The sequence below is a fragment of the Osmerus eperlanus genome, chromosome 1 (genome assembly GCF_963692335.1).
Source record: "Osmerus eperlanus chromosome 1, fOsmEpe2.1, whole genome shotgun sequence".
NCBI lineage: Eukaryota > Metazoa > Chordata > Actinopteri > Osmeriformes > Osmeridae > Osmerus > Osmerus eperlanus.
In genome coordinates, this window is record NC_085018.1 from 5053192 (window position 1) to 5074589 (window position 21398).

General features: G+C 40.4%; 1 protein-coding gene across 1 annotated transcript in view; it reads left to right on the forward strand.

Annotated features, from left to right (window-relative positions):
* The window catches only part of cpne9 (copine family member IX), a 226224-nt gene that overhangs the window by 112532 nt on the left and 92294 nt on the right, over positions 1-21398 (forward strand). The window contains 1 exon segment of the mRNA XM_062456646.1: positions 5028-5091. Within this exon segment, the coding sequence (XP_062312630.1) occupies positions 5028-5091 (64 nt within the window).

Below are 21398 nucleotides of genomic sequence, written 5' to 3' on the forward strand. Positions count from 1 at the left end.
CTACAGGTAATGCTGATGTTGAAGCAGCTAAAGCAAACATGTCCGAAATCTTCGCACATTTTGTGGCATTCACCTGTAGATTTTGTATCTTTTTCTCCCTTAACTTCCCTGCGCCTCCCTTGCGCTTTGGTGGTTGTTTCTCCATTTTAGCGATGCTAAAGTTTAACGATAATAAACCAGCATACGCATTAGCCAACAGCTCGTGTCTCAAGCATAGACATATTAATAGACACAGCTATATTTTTCTTCCAAGATGGCGTCCCCATTCATTTCTATGAAAAGTGCTCAGTGGCGCAGTGAGGCAAGCGAGAGCGCGAAATGGACCGCGCCATCTTTCCAGACTTACTGGTCCGGTCTTGTGCAGAAGCTTGTTCCTAGCTCCGAAACTCGTGCATGCTTGCAACTAGCTGTACATGTCATACTTTGAGACAACCAGTCGTGAGCTTGTGAGCTGTCAGAATGTGGTACAAGTCCGATCAAGAAGTAGATACATGTGAACTTTACGAAAATCAATACCAGAGCTGCCAACTCTCACGGTTTCGGCGTGTGACACAAGCATTTCAATCATTTCTCACGCTCTCACGCCACACATTGTATATCTCACGCTGAAAAGGCAACACCAAACAAGTAGCCAAGCTAACGTTGTAAACAGTAACGGACGAGGCGCAGGTTAACGGAGTGAAGCATCATTGACGCGCAAACAGCCGTGTAACTCGCCTGGGGGGGGGAGTGAAACTTGCGAAAGCTCGGGGGGGGGGGGGGGTTGTGGGGGGTGAACTCGCGATAGCTCGATACATCTTCGTCTTTGCTCCAGAATAACATGTCAACAATCTATAATGACGCCGTAACATGCCACGATATTATAACTAATTATATTAGGCTATAATTGTGTGTGCTTACGCCTTCGGCGAGCACAACCATTGTTCTCTCACATATATATTTATTGGGCGTGCTCACGCCTTCGGAGAGCACAACCATTGTTCTCTCACATATATATTTATTATTATTTATTTTTGCCCCCCTAAGGATCCGTCAATATTTGGACTACATAGACAACGTCGGTGTCAAAAATTTCGTCTTGGTAGTGATTGCGTTGCTTCTATTGGGATTTACGTTCCGTTGCACGGTTTAGTACGGTGGCCGACATGTGCAAACGCCCTGCAACTTAAGAAAACACATGCAAATAGACAAAACACAATCAAATTAAGAAACATCTTTATTAATTGGACAACACTCAGCAAACGCGCTGCAAATATAGAAATGCGCTGCAAATACACAATACATAAACGCGCTGTAAAAAGGAAAGCATGCAAACCCCGAAAACAAATGCAAACAGAAAAACGCTGCATCCAGATTACACAACGGAAGTGCTCCAGGCCTCTAGGGGGAGCGCTTCTCAGAGGATTTTGTTTGCAGTGGATTTGTTATCAAGTTACAAGAAAGGGAAGGCCATCCAACACGGAAGTAGCAGAAAGATTTGCCAGATTCGTTGCTAGTCGCTAGATGAGATTATTTTTGTCGCTAGATAAGGTGAAAAGTCCCTTAATCTAGCGACAAAGGCAACACTGCAGAGTACCGTAACCCATTTTAAAGTAGAGTGCAGCAGAACAAAGGCAAAGAACAGTAACTGATGTTACGGGACTTGGCTTCTCTAGGGCTTTTGAGAGTTACAGTAAAGACAACCTCCTATTTTCTCCAAAAAACAACAAAATGAGTTCAAGATATTTGGCCACATGATAAAGCCAACAAAAATGACAAACTCATTTTCGACCAAATTGAAGTTAGTCTTTTGCCTTTGCATGGCAGAACACATATGCCCAGACCATGACCTTCACTGTCTTTATACACTAACAAATTCACACAGATTCATAAAATACACAACTGCACTCCCACACGTGTTTATTATACAATCCCAGCCAAACAAACCCACACGAAGGAAGACTCACATAGGTTCACACTATTCATCCCTGTGTAAAGAGTGGTGAGTCATTGTGCTGAAACTGCAGTGTAGATGGATTTATGTATTTATACATTTGCATGTTGGGGAACCTCCACCTGGTTGCCACTTCATCACAAGTACCAGGTAGGTGGGACCCTGGGATGACCCCTTAGTGTTGTATAATACTTTGAATTACCTCCTTCCTTGTCCTTACATCAGGGGTCTTCAACGTTTTTCAGGCCAAGGTCCCCCAAACTGATGGCGAGATGGAGCAGGTACCCCCTACTATATAAATTCCATAAGATTTAGTTTTATCCAGAGCGACTTACAGTAAGTACAGGGACATTCTCCCCGAGGCAAGTAATGTGAAGTGCCTTGCCCAAGGACACAACATCATTTGCGTACGGCCCGGAATCGAACCGGCAACCTTCTGATTCTGATTATATTCATTAACATTTTTATTTTTAACATGTGCAAGGTACAGGGTGGCCGTGCCACTGCCATTTAGAAACATACATCTGGCATACAACACTGAGCTAACAATTAATAACAACTTATTAAAATAATTAACAGATTTATGTTTTTATTTTAAACATACATATAGAAGGGACAGTGAATCTTCAAGCCATCTGTGGATGGGACACATACTCCCAGATTTGTGATATGTCTGACCCTGATGTGTTCCACACAACTTATCTAACCTTGGACGGATGGAGGTTGTCAGGCAGAGGGTCATATCAGCCTCAGGCTGCAGCATTGACCTGTATTTGTTTTTCAGGTAGGTGAGTGAGGAAAATCCACTTTCGCAAAGATAAGTTGTTGCAAAGTGCAAAAGGCTCATCATAGCTTTTGCTGCCAATGACAATGCAAAGGAAGAGTACAGTAACTTCAAAATAGGGGTCAAAAGTCAAGTTTGAGCTCAATATTTTTTTTATGTAGATAAATGTCAATACTAAAACATTAATTGCCAGATTCCCAGTGTCTTACCTATAATAAATTTGGCTGAACAACTAAAAAACCTTTGTCATTTTTGTGAAATGTTCTACACTCTGGTGAGTTATGGTATTTTGCCTTTGTAGGGCAGTGTAGTACAGAAACTATGGATCTGTGTTTAACATGTATACTATATGTATGAGTACACTCTTTATAAGTGCACATAGTGTAATCACACTTTCCTGTACAGTTTTCTTATGTAACTTATAACTGTGTGTGTGTGCCTGCCTGTTTGCCTGTCTGAGCTTGTGTAACCTGTATGTGGGAGAGGGGAACCACATCAGGCATTGGAAAGTGTGTGGGAAGGACACACAAACACACTCCAACCAGCACCATATAATGCCTCTCACGCTTTATTTATTACATCCATCTCTTATTCATTTCCTCTTCCCCCTACCAATCTCAACTTACCCCTCTGTGCTGCAATTTGGCCGCACATCCTGTGATGCAAAACCATTTTTCACACAAACAAATTGAGCCATAAAAACGGTGGTTTTTAGTGGCAGCGTCTAGGGGGTGTTGTCTGAATTGGGCCCTCTGTGAGAGTTAGCTCCTTGCTTGTACAAGGTGCCCAATTGGATTCCTTTCATCATTCCTTCCATCCAATATTTGTATGAATGTCAGGGCCAGGTCTCAATTGGACATTTAAACTCATCACAGTGAGCCTGGGCTGCCCGGAAACTCATATCAACATTAGTGATTCTCCTTAAAGCAGGAAGGAATGAAATATTCTGATGTTGAAAAAATATTTGGGGGGTAGGGTGTGTGTAAGTAAAAGTAAGTAAAATGTATTTATACAGCGCTTTTCACAGACAGGGTCACAAAGTGCTTTACAATGTACATTGTCAATATAACATAAAAGTCTAATAATAAAAAATAAAATAAATAAAAACAGATACAAATTATCAATAGACCAAAGACAGAGATTACTCAAAAGCTAACCTGAACAAGTGAGTCTTCACTTGTCCCTTAAAACTCTCAACATTCTCAGCAAACCTAATGCTGGTTGGTAAAGCATTCCAGAGTCTGGGTGCCATAGCGGCAAAAGCTCTATCCCCACATGTCATCAGACGAGTGCGTGGCGTGGATAGCAGATTTTGGTTAATAGATCTAAGAGACCGGAAGGGGGTGTGTAGGTGAATTATATTGGCAAGATAAGCAGGAGCCTGACCATGTAAAGCCCTACAGGTTATGGTGTGAATTTTGAATTGGATCCTGTAAATAACAGGAAGCTAGTAAAGGGAGCAGAGTAGAGGAGTGATATGAGTTCGCCTGTTTGACCTTGTAAGTAGCCTAGCAGCAGCATTTTGAATGGATTGCAGACGGTGAAGAACAGATTTGTTGAGTGAGGAGAAGGGAGAGTTGCAATAGTCAATACGAGAGGAAATGAAGGCATGAATAAGCATCTCCAGTTCTGACTGAGAGAGACTACAGCCCTCAATTTACTAATGTTGCGTAAATGGAAAAAACAAGATTTGGTAAGCGATTTGATATGACTTTCAAAAGATAGGGATTTATCACCCCAAGGTTCCTTAAACTAGGCCGGACCGCCGATGAAAAAGGCCCAGACAAAGTGTGTGTGTAAGTTGTAAATAGTTTTTAACTGTGTCTTATCTGTGTGACAGGTAGACTGTGCTGCCAACCATTTCTAGTAATACTGTGTCACAATATCTTTGTGTATTTGGTATGTGAATTGTGTAAGTACCAGGTCTCTCTTTCTTGCTCTCTCTCGCTCTCTCTCTCAAGAAGTATCCATTTTTCCCCAGGCTAAGTGATTGATTAATAAAGGATTCTGTATCTTGTTTCTCTCTCTAAATAAGCACACACTGTGTCACAATATCTTTGTGTATTTGGTATGTGAATTGTGTAAGTACCAGGTCTCTCTTTCTTGCTCTCTCTCGCTCTCTCTCAAGAAGTATCCATTTTTCCCCAGGCTAAGTGATTGATTAATCAAGGATTCTGTATCTTGTTTCTCTCTCTAAATAAGCACACACTTTTTTAGGCAAATGTACTTTTACCAGTGACCACCCCCCAGAAATATATTTTTATCTCTCTCTCTTTCTGTCCCTGTCTCCCTCTCTCTCCTTCCCTCCAGTGGGATTCCAGGGAAGAAATGTGGCACCATTATCTTGACGGCCGAAGAACTAAGCAACTGCAGGGTCAGTATTATTCAGAGGACCTACAATTTGGTTATCTTCACAGGGAAAAACACACAAACACACTTTCATACACACCATCGCTATTTCCTTCCCGTCTGTCTCTCCCTTCCTTACTGACGACAGAGGTCAAAGAATCAAAGACTTGAAACTGGCTACCAGATAGTCACACTTTCCACCTTTACCAAATGTTACCGTTTAGGTTACACCTCTCCCCTCTTTTCTCTGCTTTTCATTCCTCTTTTATCACCGTGCCCATGCTAAATTACATTTGTTTCGTCACCTCAGTGCTGTTTTTCTGATGTAGATTTTTTAAAATATTTTAATTTACTGGACATTGTAACTGAAAGTCAGAAGTTACCAAAAAGTTAGTGTTCTTTGATATATATTAATAGATAGATGTTGGCTTGAGTAATGAGGGTGGCATTACACATTGACAGTTTTCCACTGCGATGCTATTAATCTATCTCCTCTTTCTTTATTCCTCTTTTCTTGCATGTCAAGTAAATAATTAGAGAGTCCAATTAAAGGAAAATGAGCTGTGCCATACACACACTTGCACACACACACATACTGTACACATGCACACACACGTCACTCCCTCTAGAATCTTTCTGTTTCTGAATTTCTGGGTCTAATTTAAATAATGAGGAGTGTCCCAATGGAAGGATGACAATAAATGAGTTAAGAGATTCTGAAGATGGATTGGTTGGATTATAGAACATACACCAAACTTGAATACTCTCTATACACTCTACCTCTTTCTCTCACTTTATGGCATCCTCTTTCTCCTTCTCTTACATTTTGTTTTGTAACTGTCTACCTCTTTCTCACTTTCTTTCTTTGTCTCTCTGTCTCTCATAAAAATGAATCCAAATAAATCAGTAAGAGATTTAACTCACTGTTAACTCACAATCCCTTTGCTGCATGTCTTCCCTTCTCTATCTCTCCCTGCTTTTCCTGTCACACTTCACTTGAAGACGATCAAATTAAGCATGGAAAATGCCCAAAATATATTTTCTAAATATGTATTCTGTATAGCACGTGTCTTCTAGCCAAGAGGAACATATAGTTTATATTTTTTATAGCTTTATAGGCATTGCAAAAACTGCATAATTTTCCCTTCAGTTCTACCTGCATACGATCGACAATATCAAAGCCTTTGTTTTTTATTATTAGTTTACTTTTACCGTGAACCATTCTACAGCTTTTGGTTGAGTGTCGAATGTATGCAGTTCTGGCAACATCTAACTACAATTACAGGAATCTCTGTGATGTGTGTCTGTTTGTATCTCAATTATTTCATGAAACCTGGCATTGTATGAAGTTGCAAGTTGGCAGGTGTCTTGTCAGGACCCAAGGATGTGCAAAGCCATGTAGCGCTGCAGGGAGAGATAAAGAGGGGAAGACATAGAGCAAAGGGATTTGTTGTTTGGATGTCCTGTTCACATTTGCAAAAAACTTTAAGGACTATCAAATTACACGCCATGTTCTTTCCAGTCTCAAAGGATATTGTCTGACCAATAGGCGGTGCTCCTGGTCAACAAACAAATTGATCAGTTGCGTCATGGGAACTACACTATTATGCAAAAACTCTACAGCAAAATTGCCTCTTTCATGCTAAAGAGCTCATACTCCAATTAAATTAACACCAAATCAACTAAACAACATCTTAACACTTGTGTTATCTTCGGGTCATTGTGACCCTTCAGTCATTGTGACCTCCCCACTTGTTGCGACAACTTTACCTCATACAAAAATAAAGTTTATTTTAACCGTCGGGCTGTCTCACACCCCCCACAGCGCAAAGGTTAAAAGAAAATGCTTTTTATTTGTTTTTGTATTGGGTAAAGTTGTCGCAGCACAACGATGGGTCTTTGTGAACCTTCGGGTCATTGTGACCCGAAGGCAGCACATGGGTTAATTACCAGCTGCATCACAGGCATTACATTATCCTGTAACTGTAACTATAATTCCAGGAATCTCTATGTGATTGTGCTTGTTTACCTCAAGAACCGGTTATTGTATAAACGTACAAGTCAGCAGGTGTTTAGCTCAGGACCGAAAGAAGTGCAATGTCATGTGTGATGTTGTTGAGAAAAATGAATAGGTTGATAAATACACAAACTTGGAGCCACCACAAATATCTTGAGAACAGGGCATTGTAAACCGCATTCCAAATTATTATGCAAATTATATCTTTCTCTGATTTTCCTAAATATAATTTTATTGAACAAACCTCCCAATGATAACAGTATTTTTTTCAAAAATAACTCAAAATGCACTGTTCCAAATTATTATGCACAACAGAGTTTCAAATAGTTTAGGTTGTAAAGAACTGAAAAGTGTCATTTGTTGAATTTGCAGCATTAGGAGGTCATATTTACTGAAATCAAAAGCTATTTCAATCAAAAACATTTTAATAGGGCAAGTTACATGTTAACATAGGACCCCTTCTTTGATATCACCTTCACAATTCTTGCATCCATTGAACTTGTGAGTTTTTGGAGAGTTTCTGCTTGAATTTCTTTGCAGTCAGAATAGCCTCACAGAGCTGCTGTTTTGATGCAAACTGCCTCAAGCCCTCATAGATCTTTTGCTTGAGGATGCTCCAAAGGTTCTCAATAGGGTTGAGGTCAGGGGAGGATGGTGGCCACATCATGAGTTTCTCTCCTTTTTATGCCCATACTCCAGAGGCACCAGCAGCTTCAAATACCTGTTTGCTGCTTTGTAATGGCATTTTAGCCGCTGCTCTCTTAATCCAAATTCATCTTAATAATCTAGCAGAAACCTTCCTCCTTATGGCTTTATCTGCACAAACCTGTCTGTGCTCTGAATCAGCCACAAATCTAAATCTTCAGTACGATGATCACGCTTACGTTTTTGTGAAATATCTAATGTTTTCATACCTTGTCCAAGGCATTCCACTATTTTACACTTTTCGGCAGCAGAGAGATCCTTTTTCTTTCCCATATTGCTTGAAACCTGTGGCCTGCTTAATAATGTGGAATGTCCATCTTAAAGGGGTGATTGACTGGGTATTCGATTTGAGGTGAATTTTCAGGGTAAGACAGAGGGGGAGGCACTTTTAAGTGACAATTGCGCTTGTTCTGGTTGAGTAGGCTAGCTGTTAGCCTCTTTTCGTTTGGATAATTGCTGCTTGTAAAAACGATTGTTGCAGTGTGTATTTTTTTTTTTACAGTTCTCACCCATGCAGTGCATGTTCTGAAATTAAAATAAACATTGCCCTGTTTACTGTAAACATTGGGGGTCGTGGCCTTGGCCAACACAGCATTTTACCATAGAGTTAATATTACTAGAGGAAGCAACTTTTGTCTTCCAAGACGGCGTCCCCATTCATTTCTATGAAAAGTGCGCAGTGAGGCAAGCGAGAGGGCGAAACTGGACCGCGCCATCATTCCACTTCCAACTCTTCCGGTCTAGCTTTAAACAGTAGCTCTTTTTTTCCCTAGCTCCGAGACCTCATGCACGCTTGCAACTAGCTGTACACGTCATACTTTGCGACAACCAGTCGCGAGCATAGATTTATATGGTTGCGAGCGTGTGAGCTAAGGCATTGCAGTGGCAGAATGGGGTACAAATCCGATAAGAATCAGAGACATGATGCAAACTTTACGGAAATGTATGCTGTCACTGTATAGTATTCCTTTCACTTGGTTTTTAGAAATAGGCTATAGGAACTCATCAAATATGTTGCTTTTTTTTCTTGTGATTTGAGTATGATTTCCAACGCATTGTATCGGATTAAATAAACTGTTAACATGAACACCTAGCTCCGTCGTTGTTCTCGCCAGGCAAAGAAAGCTTAATAGTTATTTTGGTAACAGAAATCTTCCATAATGCAGACTTACCATAGCTTACTGTCAACTGTATATTCAAACGAAATGCCACGAAATTCACACTGCCTTCAATTTACATATCAGTGTAGAAATGTGGCCTGTGTTTTATATGTTCAACCTACAAAACCAAACGCCTATTAATGGATATAACGTGATCTAATAAGACTTGGAAATAATGTAATAAATAAAAGCTTGAGAAGTGTGTCTAAAATATACTTTATTTAACATTTGCCTTTAAAAGGGGCATATTAACAGAACTAGGCCTATATACAAGAAGTTTCCATCAGATATAAGTGGGGGTGAAACATAGTCACTGAGGACCTTCATTGTTCCACAAAAGCAGTCTGGCTTGATGACACGATTAAAAAAAAGAATAATGGGTGTGTTTAACAAAAGCTTCTGAAGGCAAGACTAATCATATTTCTTATTGTGGTTATCAGTTAAAGTATTAATCTTCGTCTTTGCTCCAGATAGACATGTCAACAATCTATGCTCACGCTTAACATAATATAATATTTGCCATCATGTCATAAACGTTTTAAAATAACGGGAATAAACTATATTAACAACATTTCATGTATGTGTGACAACCATTTGCTTAACTTGCTACAACAGGGCAGGCAACTCAAGCCATTTCTCCCTGTGCTCATTCAATATGGCTCATTCAGCTCCAGGTAAATCGTCTATCGGCCATTGTGCTCGTGCCCTGTTAGTATCCGCGAGCACATTTGCAGGCAACTTTTATTGAAGTAAGCAAATAAATGGGGTGCTAGTTTACCCATTTCGGATTGGTTTCAAACTTAACAAAAATCAGGAAAAATTATTCTATGAAAAAGCTAGTAGTATAAGCCAGGTTCGAGAATCGAACAAAAATTATTGGGGGAGATAGTTTTGTAAATGTTGACTGGAGTTAAATAGAATAAAAACGACCGGAAGAGCCGGAAGTCTAACAAGAAATGCAATACCACCTACATCCACCGGGGCCGTTGCTTCAAGCCGAGGGGCGAGGGGTGGGGGCTTGCATTTTACCCATGCTTCGCTACTTTACAACTGGCTCTGGAACCAATCGTCACTCCTAATGCCTAAACCTCACAGCCAATCAGGGGCAGAGTGGGGAGAAGTTTTATACATTGATCTAGCCTTTTAATGTTGCTCTCAATGTGCACTAGATTGATGCGTTTAACTTTAACATTTGAGAAATGTTCTAGGGAGCAGTGGTTCCCAAAGTGGGAGTCGTGAGACAGCGAGGGGAGGTCGTGAGATGATTTCCAGAAATCAAGGATCATTTTAAAACAATTAGAAATAGCACATTTTAGCCAAAATGTTAACAAGTTAAAAATAGTAGTTCAATTAATGTATGCAAATAAAAAAGCCATCAGCCTTTTGATTTTCCATTCACTGTAAGTACGGCAAACCATCTCACATCCGACCAGGAGGACGCATTAGTTGAACTGTCAAGCGACGGAACGTTAAAGGAGACATGACATGCTGTTTTTGGATGCTTTTATATAGGCCTTAGTGGTCCCCTAATACTGTATCAGAAGTCTCTTTCCCGAAATTCAGCCTTGGTGCAGAATTACAGCCACTACTAGCAGTCCCACAAGGAGCTTTCCTCAGAACGCGCTGTTTTGGTGTCTGTAGCTTTAAATGCTAATGAGGAGCGGAGGGGAGGCACCATGCGCTAATGTTTACAATGGATGTATCGCAATGGCTGTAGCCCCGTTGCTGAAGATGCCTCGAATTTTCCCATTCTCATCTGATAACCCTGGTTTGCAGAGGTACACACTCAGTCATTTCAATGAGGGGAAAGGCGGATATCGCGCGCGCCATAACACCAACAGCAGAACGGTTATCCAAATAACAAAGAAGTGTACAACACTCACGTTCCAGCATGTGTATTCACACACATACTTGATGCTATCTACCTTTCCATTAGCGACAGTAACTCAGCTGTTAGCTGCAGAGCTAATGTTACAGCCACATTCTAAGGGTAGCAAGCTAGGTAACCATATACAGTAAAGCTACAAAATGATATAGCGTTAGTTAACTTACTTGTCCGAGGTTAGTAGCTGGACGAAGGAGAGTTAGTACTGATCCAGAATTTAATTTCAGCAAGGCCAGTTTTGTATTAGCTCAAGTTGAGGAAACAGTCGTGGCTGAAGTGTTTGGTGCAGACATACAAAACAAATGCGCTTACAACAGAAGTTGTGTAGGCGCATTAACAGAAAAAATAAAATTAAGATACTGGGTCTTCAGAGGCTCGGATGAAGGAACTGTAAAAAGATTTTTGTTTTCCTTTGTACATCCAAACTGAGCAAATGTAATGCTTTGTTCGTTTGCAAGCCATGTCTCTCGAGGATAAAAACACTTGCACGGTCGTAGCTCTCTTCTTATGGGCGGGCCAGATTCTCTGGGCGGGCAAAGCAGAGAGAGGGGAGGTAACCTTCCTCTTTGTTACGTCACAAAGAGGAGATTTTCAAACAAAGCAATTTAGCTTTCATTTTCTGAAAGGCGAGAAGAACACCCAGGGCTTGGTTTACACCGATCGAAAATTCTAGCCACTGGGGGACCAAAGGCAGTCTAGGGGAACTCATATTCATGTTAAATAACCTCCTAAAGTGAAGTTGTCATGTCACCTTTAAAGGCAGCGTTCTCAGCCAAGACAATGGCTGAGTTTTGGATTTCAGTGGAGAGGGAATACCCATGGCCGCGGGAACTAGGGGTGCTGAGGGTGCTACAGCACCCCCTGACAGCACAATAATTTTAAATAAACCACCACCGCGGCACAGCCCCGCAGTAGCGGACTGGCCATCGGGAGCACCGGGAGAAGAATAACGATGGAAAACCAGGCTAAGAAACGTAAGGGTGGGGCTGAAAAATTGAGACAAAAAGACATCTCCGTACGTCGTTTATTACATCCGAGATCAAATGACACATCCAAGACGACTTCATCTTGCTAATCATGATCTGGCTAATTCGGTTCTTCGAACACCCATGTTGTTTATAATTAGTATAGCTGGATTGAGTTATGCGTTGGTCTAAAAGGGGGTACGTATCGATAGTAGAAACCTTGATCAGCAACGCTGCTATTGGCTGCTCACATTTTTTTTATACTTTCTTATTTTCATTTCATCATCTTTAATGTCATATGATGTGGTTTCAACAAATTTATTATGTAAATGACACCCTCACAAAAAAACGATAAGCTATCCTCTCAAAAAGTATAGGCTAGCATATCGCGCTGTGCTTAAGGAGCCTATCTATCACGCAATGAGCAATTAATTCGGTTTCATGTTAAATTCTGCTAATTGTTCTTGAACCTTCTGCAACAGGTTCCTGTAGTAAAAACGGACAAGACATGTCTGTGACAGACTTCCTGTATCACCTCTGCTTGTAAAGCCACAATCAAATCGTGTTTACATAAAATAAATCTGCTCCAGAGCAGGTTTAAGCTTACGGATCTGCTGCTATGACAGCAAGTCCAGGATGAGCTTTGAAGAACCGAACAATCCAAGATAATGACAAATCGTCAACAATCAAATCCAGCTAACTGAGTTAGCGACGTACGGAGAACGGGCCCAAGGTTTTACCAATTGAAAAATGGCTATGTTTATTTTACACAAAGCTCAAAAACTATTTTGCGTTCAAATAAAGGCCAAAAGATTTGGCCTACGCATTGACTTTCGAACTCCCGAACTAGCATCACATCAGACACAGAATGTGCATGCATTAGCATGCGGGGGTCGCGATCACTGGCACCATTATTTTAGGGGTCGTGGGCTGAAATGTTTGGGAACCCCTGCCCTAGAGGGTCGGGGATTCACCGCATCGTTCTCACCTTACCCCTGACCTCAATGTAGCTGGACATTCCAGATTCAGCCGCTATAAAATACGCTAATTACTAATAATAAGTCTTGAGTCACCAGTCCTGTTGTTAACGAATGCCTATATAATACAAAATGCCTGATTGGTTATTATGTATTATCTCTTACAATGTACTACAAATTAAAAATATTGTTTGTTTAACATGCAAATGTTAAACAAATATGCTGCATGCTGCACGTTTCTGCATTAAACGTGCGATTTGGATGTGATTCTTATAATAGGCATATTCATTTTTCAACCCAGTGCGTTAGCATGAGCGAAGTAGGCCTAGGCCAACTTACGTTTTTCAGGTGGTAGGCTACATCATATTCAACGTCGAACTATGAAAAATAAACCGTTGTTGGCAGAGTTTGCATTCAACATTTTTCGAGTCACCCGGTACTTTGTAAATGTACTTTAATGAAATGCTGCCATACCACAGATTTCTTTGCCATTTCGACTAATAACACCGACAAAGTAGGCTATGGCAGAGTTTGCAGTTCGGCAGCCAATTGTGCTCGAGTCATGCCATGTGCAAAAAACCTAAACAAAGCGCAGATTAACGAAAGGGAAAACAGTAACACCTTTTCTTTTAAATTATATATTTTTTGAGTTGCTTTATTTGTCTTAAATAATATAATCTACAATTTCTGTAGAACATTTCTTTAATTCAGCAATGGTGACACAAGCAGGAATCAGATCTCACACTGCCATACGGCAGCTCGACTAAAAAAATCTTAGTCGACCAAGAGGATATCGACCAGAAAATCGACAAGTCGACTGAGTGGGGACAGCCCTACTGACCACATCAGACAAACCTAATCAGCCCTCTTGACACCCTAAGTATGCTGATTACCCACCAAATGCCAATGCAAAGGAACCATAGAGTTGGGTGGGGAGCCTCCTCCTCTGCATTTGAGGCCCTCCTGCTAGCTTGCAAGCTTCAAAGGGCCTGCTTGAGACGACACGTAACCAGTCCCTGGTTTGTGCCCTCCGTTTGTGGCGGTAATTTGAACAAAGAACATACCTTGCCCAGAACGTTTAAGGAAAGTTCTTCAAGACTTCATCTTTACCACAAGAGTAGAAGGTGGAGAATTATGAGAGGGATAATTGTGTAATGTTTGTTACTTTGTTTTGATGTTGTGTTCACTGCAATCCTGATTCTAGTAACTACTCCTTCTTCCTGAAAGTTAACTAAGTCATCCTTGGTATCTACACATCTAAAATGCTAACATAATAAAACAATCATTCAACAATATTTTGTACCAAGATGTCCAGAACAATCTTATGAACAGGGCCGGCCCTATGGTTTTGGGGGCCCTAAACAAAAAAAGTTTTTTATTTATTTATTTTTTTACAAATGTTTTTTTTTTGGGGGGGGCCGAACCAATCGCGGGGCCCTTAACAAATGTTTAGTTTGTTTATTGGGTCGGGCCGGCCCTGCTTATGAACCAGCCAGAGACCAGTTCACACCTTTGGTAGCTGTGAAGGAAAAAGGGGGAGTTGAGAACCCAGCTTCACCCAAATCAACTTCTGACTTCAGACAAGTCCTCCTCCTAACTCGGAACTGTATAAAACTCTCGAGATGACAACCGATCTCTGACTCCAGCGAAACCATCTATGGTGTGAAAGCCATCAGGATTGGCGTTCCAAAGGACGTTGCCAAGCTTCTCCTGGGATTCAACAAGATTAGTGTCCGGGCAACACTACCTGAACGAAGAAGTACTCAAAATGCAATTCTAGTTGCGACCTGACTGAGATCACGCAGACTCAGTCTCATGATCCCTGTGGCGTAGCGGCGCTTTGACTTTTCATTTTTCAAAAATGGGCCTCGGACGTGAACCACCCTCAACCTCATTGAACAACCCTGATCAAACGTAACTATGGCTAACACTCTTTCCTCCCTGACATGGCATTGGCATGAGCTATGTTTATGATTTGTAAGGATGTAATCATTGACCGTACAATGTCTTTCTTTAAGTTAGACCATTTCATTCTGTTCATTGAAACCAATCTCTCATATCAAATTCATAATCTAACTGGTTCATACTATCCATATTTACCTTACTTTAATACATTAATTGTAAAAGATATTGTGACGTATGCGTGTTCACTAATGTTACGATTGGCTTTACTCTTAGAACAAATTAATTCCTTCAGATTACTGACTATTATATATTAAACTATAAAACCCATATCAGGGTGGTGCACCGCCTACTAAATACTTGATTATAAATTAAGTATCTCTATTCTTCAACAAGCAAACCCCGCTACATATTCTAAAACAAAAACAGTCATTTTTTCTTTTTTAGTGTATACAGCAAATTGCAAAAAAAACCAAAAACGTTTTCCATTCAATTGTATCCACTAAATTGGATTTAGTGTGTTTTCCTGTTAAATTATTTTATATAGCCAGTGAAACATTAGGAATACAAACTCTATTAATCCAAAATGCTGACATTTTGACACATTTGAAATATCTTTGTTATCAAAAGGTAAACCGGAAGCATTATTTTAAGTGGCTCATTAGTATGCTCACTATCAGCAAGAAAAGGCTGAATCTCACATATATATATATATTATGACATATATTATATATTTATTATTATAACCACTCCCACAGTTTAACTACGTAAGACATGAAAGGTGTATGTCTCATTCCCAGTTATCTTGTGGAAGGTTCCATTGCACGGTTTTCTTTATATTCAAGTTTTAATGGCAAAATATGGCCCATAGAAATTAATGGATGGAATGTTGAGGATTAGAGCATTGTAGTTTATACATTTCAAAATTCTACCACCACTCCTACAATTGTGTCTACATAGGCTACTGTAAACCCTACTGTAGGCTACCAGTGTTTTTTCCCTCAGAGAGGACGGCAGGAGAATCAATCCGGAGTTTACGAACGGATTGGCCCAATCCCAATGTCCACCCTCAAAGACTCACTGATTTAGAGGCGCGTTCTCGCTAAATCTGTAAGGGTTTAGGGCTGTCCCACTGTCAAATCGTCAAGTGCACAAGGGCTCTTTCTCCGACATTTTGAGGCCTTTATGCACCCTTTTCTTAAATCCAAATTTTTGCATACTTTGGCTAAGGGAGTTCACAGCGTAGTGAGTGAAACACAAGGGTTACAAGGGGAAGCCCGGAACTGAGAGAAAAGTCTCGGCAAACTCGCCTTATAAGGTAAGAAATAAAATGGCTGTTTATCAATCCGAAAAACGCTAAGAACGTATTGCGTTCTTTAGAAGAACATTATTGCCAAGCGTCTCGCGAGAACGGTCTTGCAAGATCGCGAGGACGGGGAACGATCTGAGATGCGTGTGTTCTTGCAATGACTTCTGGGAAATCAGATGTGTTCTTGGTGACTTGTGTTCTTTGGATTGGAACCGTACTTGGGCAATTTAAGATGACATCAAACGAGTTTGCAAGAACACAAGAACGGAGAAAAACATGGATTGATAAACGGACGAAGAATGGTAAACAAACAAGCATGGAAGGATTTGACTTAACGCAATTTATAACGCAACGTGAATTCTGTTCTCAATTATTTTTTTTATTTTTTTTAAACAACACAAAGTATTAATGAGATTGGTATTAGTGCTATTTAGCCGTGGCGGCCGGCCACGGCTAAATTTCTGCTGCCACGGTATCAGAAATAGGGCTGTACTAAATTTTAGGCCGTCTATCAGCAGTGATTGTTAGAAAGCGTATTGGAGGATTGCACGGACAAGCGCTTCACAGCGCAGTTGAGATTGCGTGTGTGCGTCCTTTAGAACTGTAGAGCTAAGTCGTATAACTTATGTTGTCAGTTAATTTAAGGCTGTTATTGTATTGGTCTATAGTTCTTGCTCATTTAAATTAAGTTAACTGGTGATTTTCGTTGTTTGTAGGCTATTCTTCCCCTGCTAGCGAAATTGCACATGTCGATTCGATAGCGATTGCTGCCCTTGCTCACGTTTGTATTTTAGGTGCATTATTATGCTGAAGTAGTTTTAATTAATAAATAGTGGGTATATTGTTATTATTAGCTTCAGAATGCTTAGCCTATCAAGATCAAATGAAGCAGACAGCGTACATGCTTCCGAGTGGCCCCTTAATCGATAGGCTAGGCTACTGACCATTTACAATAAGTTACGTCAATTATTAATTGGCAGCATTTATGCCACTTAGAACATACTTTATTTACATTTACATTTATTCATTTAGCAGACGCTTTTATCCAAAGCGACTTCCAAGAGAGAGCTTTACAAAGTTCATAGGTCACTGATCATAACAACAAGATAGCCACAAAAACATTGCGAGTAGCCAAAAAATGAAGCACACATTGTGAACAACCAAAGTAAGTGCCAAAGGGAAGAACCATAAGAGCATGTAGTTAAACAAGTTACAATTAAACAACATGAACCGCTATAAGTGCAAGTTTACCTGTGGAAAAAACAAGCAACAATAATAAAAACAATATATCACAGCGAGTACAAAAATTTAAATCAGTTACCACTAACCACAAGAGCAACAAGTCTCTAAGCAAGAGTCATTGTGATCCTTGAGGAAACTAACATCGGGTCAAGCGGACCATTCCTAAGTACCGTTGTACTCCCGGAACAAGTGCGTCTTGAGCCTTTTCTTGAAGGTGGAGAGACAGTCAGTGTCTCTGATGGAGGTGGGGAGTTGATTCCACCACTGGGGGGCCAGACAGGAGAAGAGCTTGTGTTGGGACCGGGCGGTCTTGAGCGGTGGGACCACCAGGCGGTTGTCTGAAGAAGACCGTAGGTGACGGGTGGGGGTGTAATGCTGCAGGAGAGACTTGATGTAGACGGGTGCAGTCCCGTTCACTGCTCGGAAGGTCAGTACCAGGGTCTTGAATCTGATACGGGCCATGATAGGTAGCCAGTGGAGAGAGATGAGGAGCGGGGTAACATGGGAGCGTCTGGGTAGATTGTAGACCAGGCGGGCCGCTGCGTTCTGAATCCTCTGAAGAGGGCGGGTTGCACATGCTGGGAGACCAGCGAGCAGCTAGTTGCAATAGTACTTTATGACTGTAAGGTGTCATTAAGTACCCTAACTTTATTTCTTTAGGGGAAATAAGACAAAAATATGTGCAATATTAGACCCCACTGCAAAAAAAAAATACTAGAGGAAACACTGTTCTATTATCGCGCCGCCAGAGCGTTCACCAAGCATTGCAGGTACGATGTTACAAGATGATTGGGGGGGGGGTCACTAGTTCCCTCGTGCAGCCAAAAAGCATACAATGCATACAATCTTTGCACACTATGTCCGTGTCTTCTCTGCCTTTTTATCAGGTGTGTTCGACTTCATGCTGCAGTTGGCTGACTTGAAGCAGTGAATTCTGGTTAGACTTTTTGTCTGACTTGAGACTGCGCCGAGGCTAGGTCACTGTGATGTATCCATCAAAGTACCGTGAGATCGATTCGAGAACTGACGGCTGTGTAGCCGAGCGCATTTTCTCAAGAGCAACTGCAAGGGTTCTAATGACGACACAGCTATTTCATGATTGGCCAGACTCACACACGACAACTTTGACGCGTGTTTTGTATTTATTCTCATTTTCGCCAACTGCAGCCGGCTGTCGGTGCCGTCGGTGCTGCATTAAGTCTTTTTATGGTTGGACATAAAAGAACTGTAAGAATAACTAGCGGATACAATTTCTGGGGAACTTGTACGGTGTGCTTGCTTGCATCGGTTGCAGATGGGTCCGTTTATTAACTGCTATTTTTACAACTGATATTTCTGTATATTTTATATAAAAATACCTACTTATTATTTATGAAGATTGCATAGATTTAAAAGCATAGCCTACATTTGTTGCTGCTCATGTACAATTCAAAATACAAAAAGTGAAGTGTAGATCCCTGTACTTACTGTAAGTCGCTCTGGACGTCACTCATATTGCATTCATTCATTAAGAACCCCCTTTGAAACAAGCTGAACCCCCTTTGAAACAAGCTGAACCCCCTTGAAACAAGCTATTCTAAGTAACATAGGAACATTGTCACCGGCAGAAGTAGATGGAATCGCAATTGAAACGGTACCATCTGCTAACTGAAAATATGCCCCCCAAAAAACGTAAATAAGCTTGACATTTATTTAGAGGGAAATGGCTAATTCAATAGAAGTTTCCTGGAAGCGATCATTGTCAGTAACAATGCCAAATGCGACCATTTGATCTCAGTCTAGAGCCCTGCAAACCTGTGCCTGTGGCACTTTTTGCCACAAAAACTTAATTCAAACCTAAACCGTGCAACAGAACGTAAATAAAAATACATGCAACACAATCGCTACCAAGATGAAACTTTTGACACCGACGTTGTCTATGTAGTCCAAATATTGACGGATCCTTAGGGGGGCAAAAATAAATAATAATAAATATATATATGAGAGAACAATGGTTGTGCTCGCCAAAGGCGTGAGCACACCCAATAAAATGTTGAATCAAACAAGTCACTTAAGTAATTTAGTCCATAATTCAACCATTTCCCAACAAAAAAAAACATTTGCCTTTAATTGTAATCAACTCATGATTCAAAATTTTCATTTTGTGAGGAGAGAAATTACGCACAAAGCTAAATTTTCAAGCCAGGAGTGCTTGCTCATGAAATCTATAATTCTATGGGTAACTTGCTAGGCGAAAAATTACATTAATTAAAAGAAAATCCAGACCACCCACTTTCTTAAATATATTGTGTAACTACCCTCCAGTTACTTCACGAACACAAGGCGTTCTTGGTTTACAGACATTTATTTTGCACTTGTGATAAAAGCGAGGCAGAATAAAACCCTTTCTTCAACAAATATTTAACTGTTTGGTCCAGATTTGAGCATTGGCAAAACTGAAGGTGTCAGAATAAATACAAAACACGTGTCAAAGTTGTCATGTGTGAGTCTGGCCAATCATGAAATAGCTGTGTCGTCATTAGAACCCGTGCAGTTGCTCTTGAGAAAATGTGCTCGGCTACACAGCCGGCTGTTCTCAGATCGATCGCACAAAGCTAAATTTTCAAGCCAGGAGTGCTTGCTCATGAAATCTATAATTCTATGGGTAACTTGCTAGGCGAAAAATGACATTAATTAAAAGAAAATCCAGACCACCCACTTTCTTAAATATATTGTGTAACTACCCTCCAGTTACTTCACGAACACAAGGCGTTCTTGGTTTACAGACATTTATTTTGCACTTATTTTGTACAGTACAATACAGAGCATTAGCATCAGCGTTAAACAGATGTCACAAACATAAAAATATATATTGTAGGCTATAAACTGTTAAAACATAAAGATAACCTTGCATACCTCATTGGCCGCGTTAACTCAAATGGGGTAGAAAGCAAACTTCAAAATAACAAATTCTTCTTTATCTTCTTAAACTCAAACTCAACATTTTGTCTTCACTGAACCTTTCTCTGCAGTTATATAAAAGTGTGAAAACAATAAACCCCCAGCAGCACAAGAACATTGGTTCCGCTATGTAATATTACATAGGTGTTCAATAAACATTTCTATGTTTATGCAAATTAACAACAACAATATATTATTCCAAAATTATACTTTCTTATATTTAAATCAAATTATTAAATGAACTTAAATTATGCACAACTCTGTTGGCAGCTTGTCAGAAATATTAATCTATCAAGCATTGCACAGTCAGTCGGTGAACAAGTTTAAGAAAGCTTTATTGCTTGCGGCCGGCCCACAAGGAGACAAAAACATCACACGCCATTGTGCTACAAAGTTTGTCTGGTTCACAAGTCTTCAGGTAAGACCATTTATTGGTGAGAAGTCTCCTCCCCTGCATATCAGCTGTCAATATGATCGATCCCAGAGACAGAGTGCGCGTGCACGTGGAAAATTACAGAGTTCTCCGACCCTAGGCTTGACCATATGATTCACTCAACACAGATAAGGTTTATTGCACCTCTAGTATGATAATGGTCAACCTAGGTCAGTTTGTTTACGTAAGCCTAGTGTCATCTATAGGTCATGTGGGGAGAGGGCTCTACTGACAAAGGAATGCTAGCACCAGTATTTTCAGAATATAACCTTACATTCTAAATTTCTCCGACACAGCTACATATTGTGAGGAATAAAGATCCAATTGATTTTGAAATGATGATGATCATGATTTATATCCACATAATCCAGCAGTTCGAATCCTTCTTCAGACTTCTTTCCAGCCAATACAATACAGTTTTTTTTAAAGATGGTGGTGTTTATTTCTCCAACATAAATTAACAATTTCTTAACCAAATTATTGATTTCTCTACAAGTAGAATCTTGAAAAAATAAATAGAGGTCTGGGAAAATAAATGTAGATACACTGCCCTGCAAAGGATAACCGCAGTTCAGTCAAGACAATCACGTATTAGATTTGAGCATTTATTGTTACATGACATGGACATGTAGATTTAACTTTGGCGGAGTGGATGATCCAAGGGAAGCGCTCCCTGCCTCCTCGATGCAACACATCCATACTTGACATATGAGGCAGGGAGCAATAGAGATATAATCCCCCGGAGGGACCGAACAGACAGACAGCACAGGGGAGAAAGGGGATGGTGGCAGCAGCAC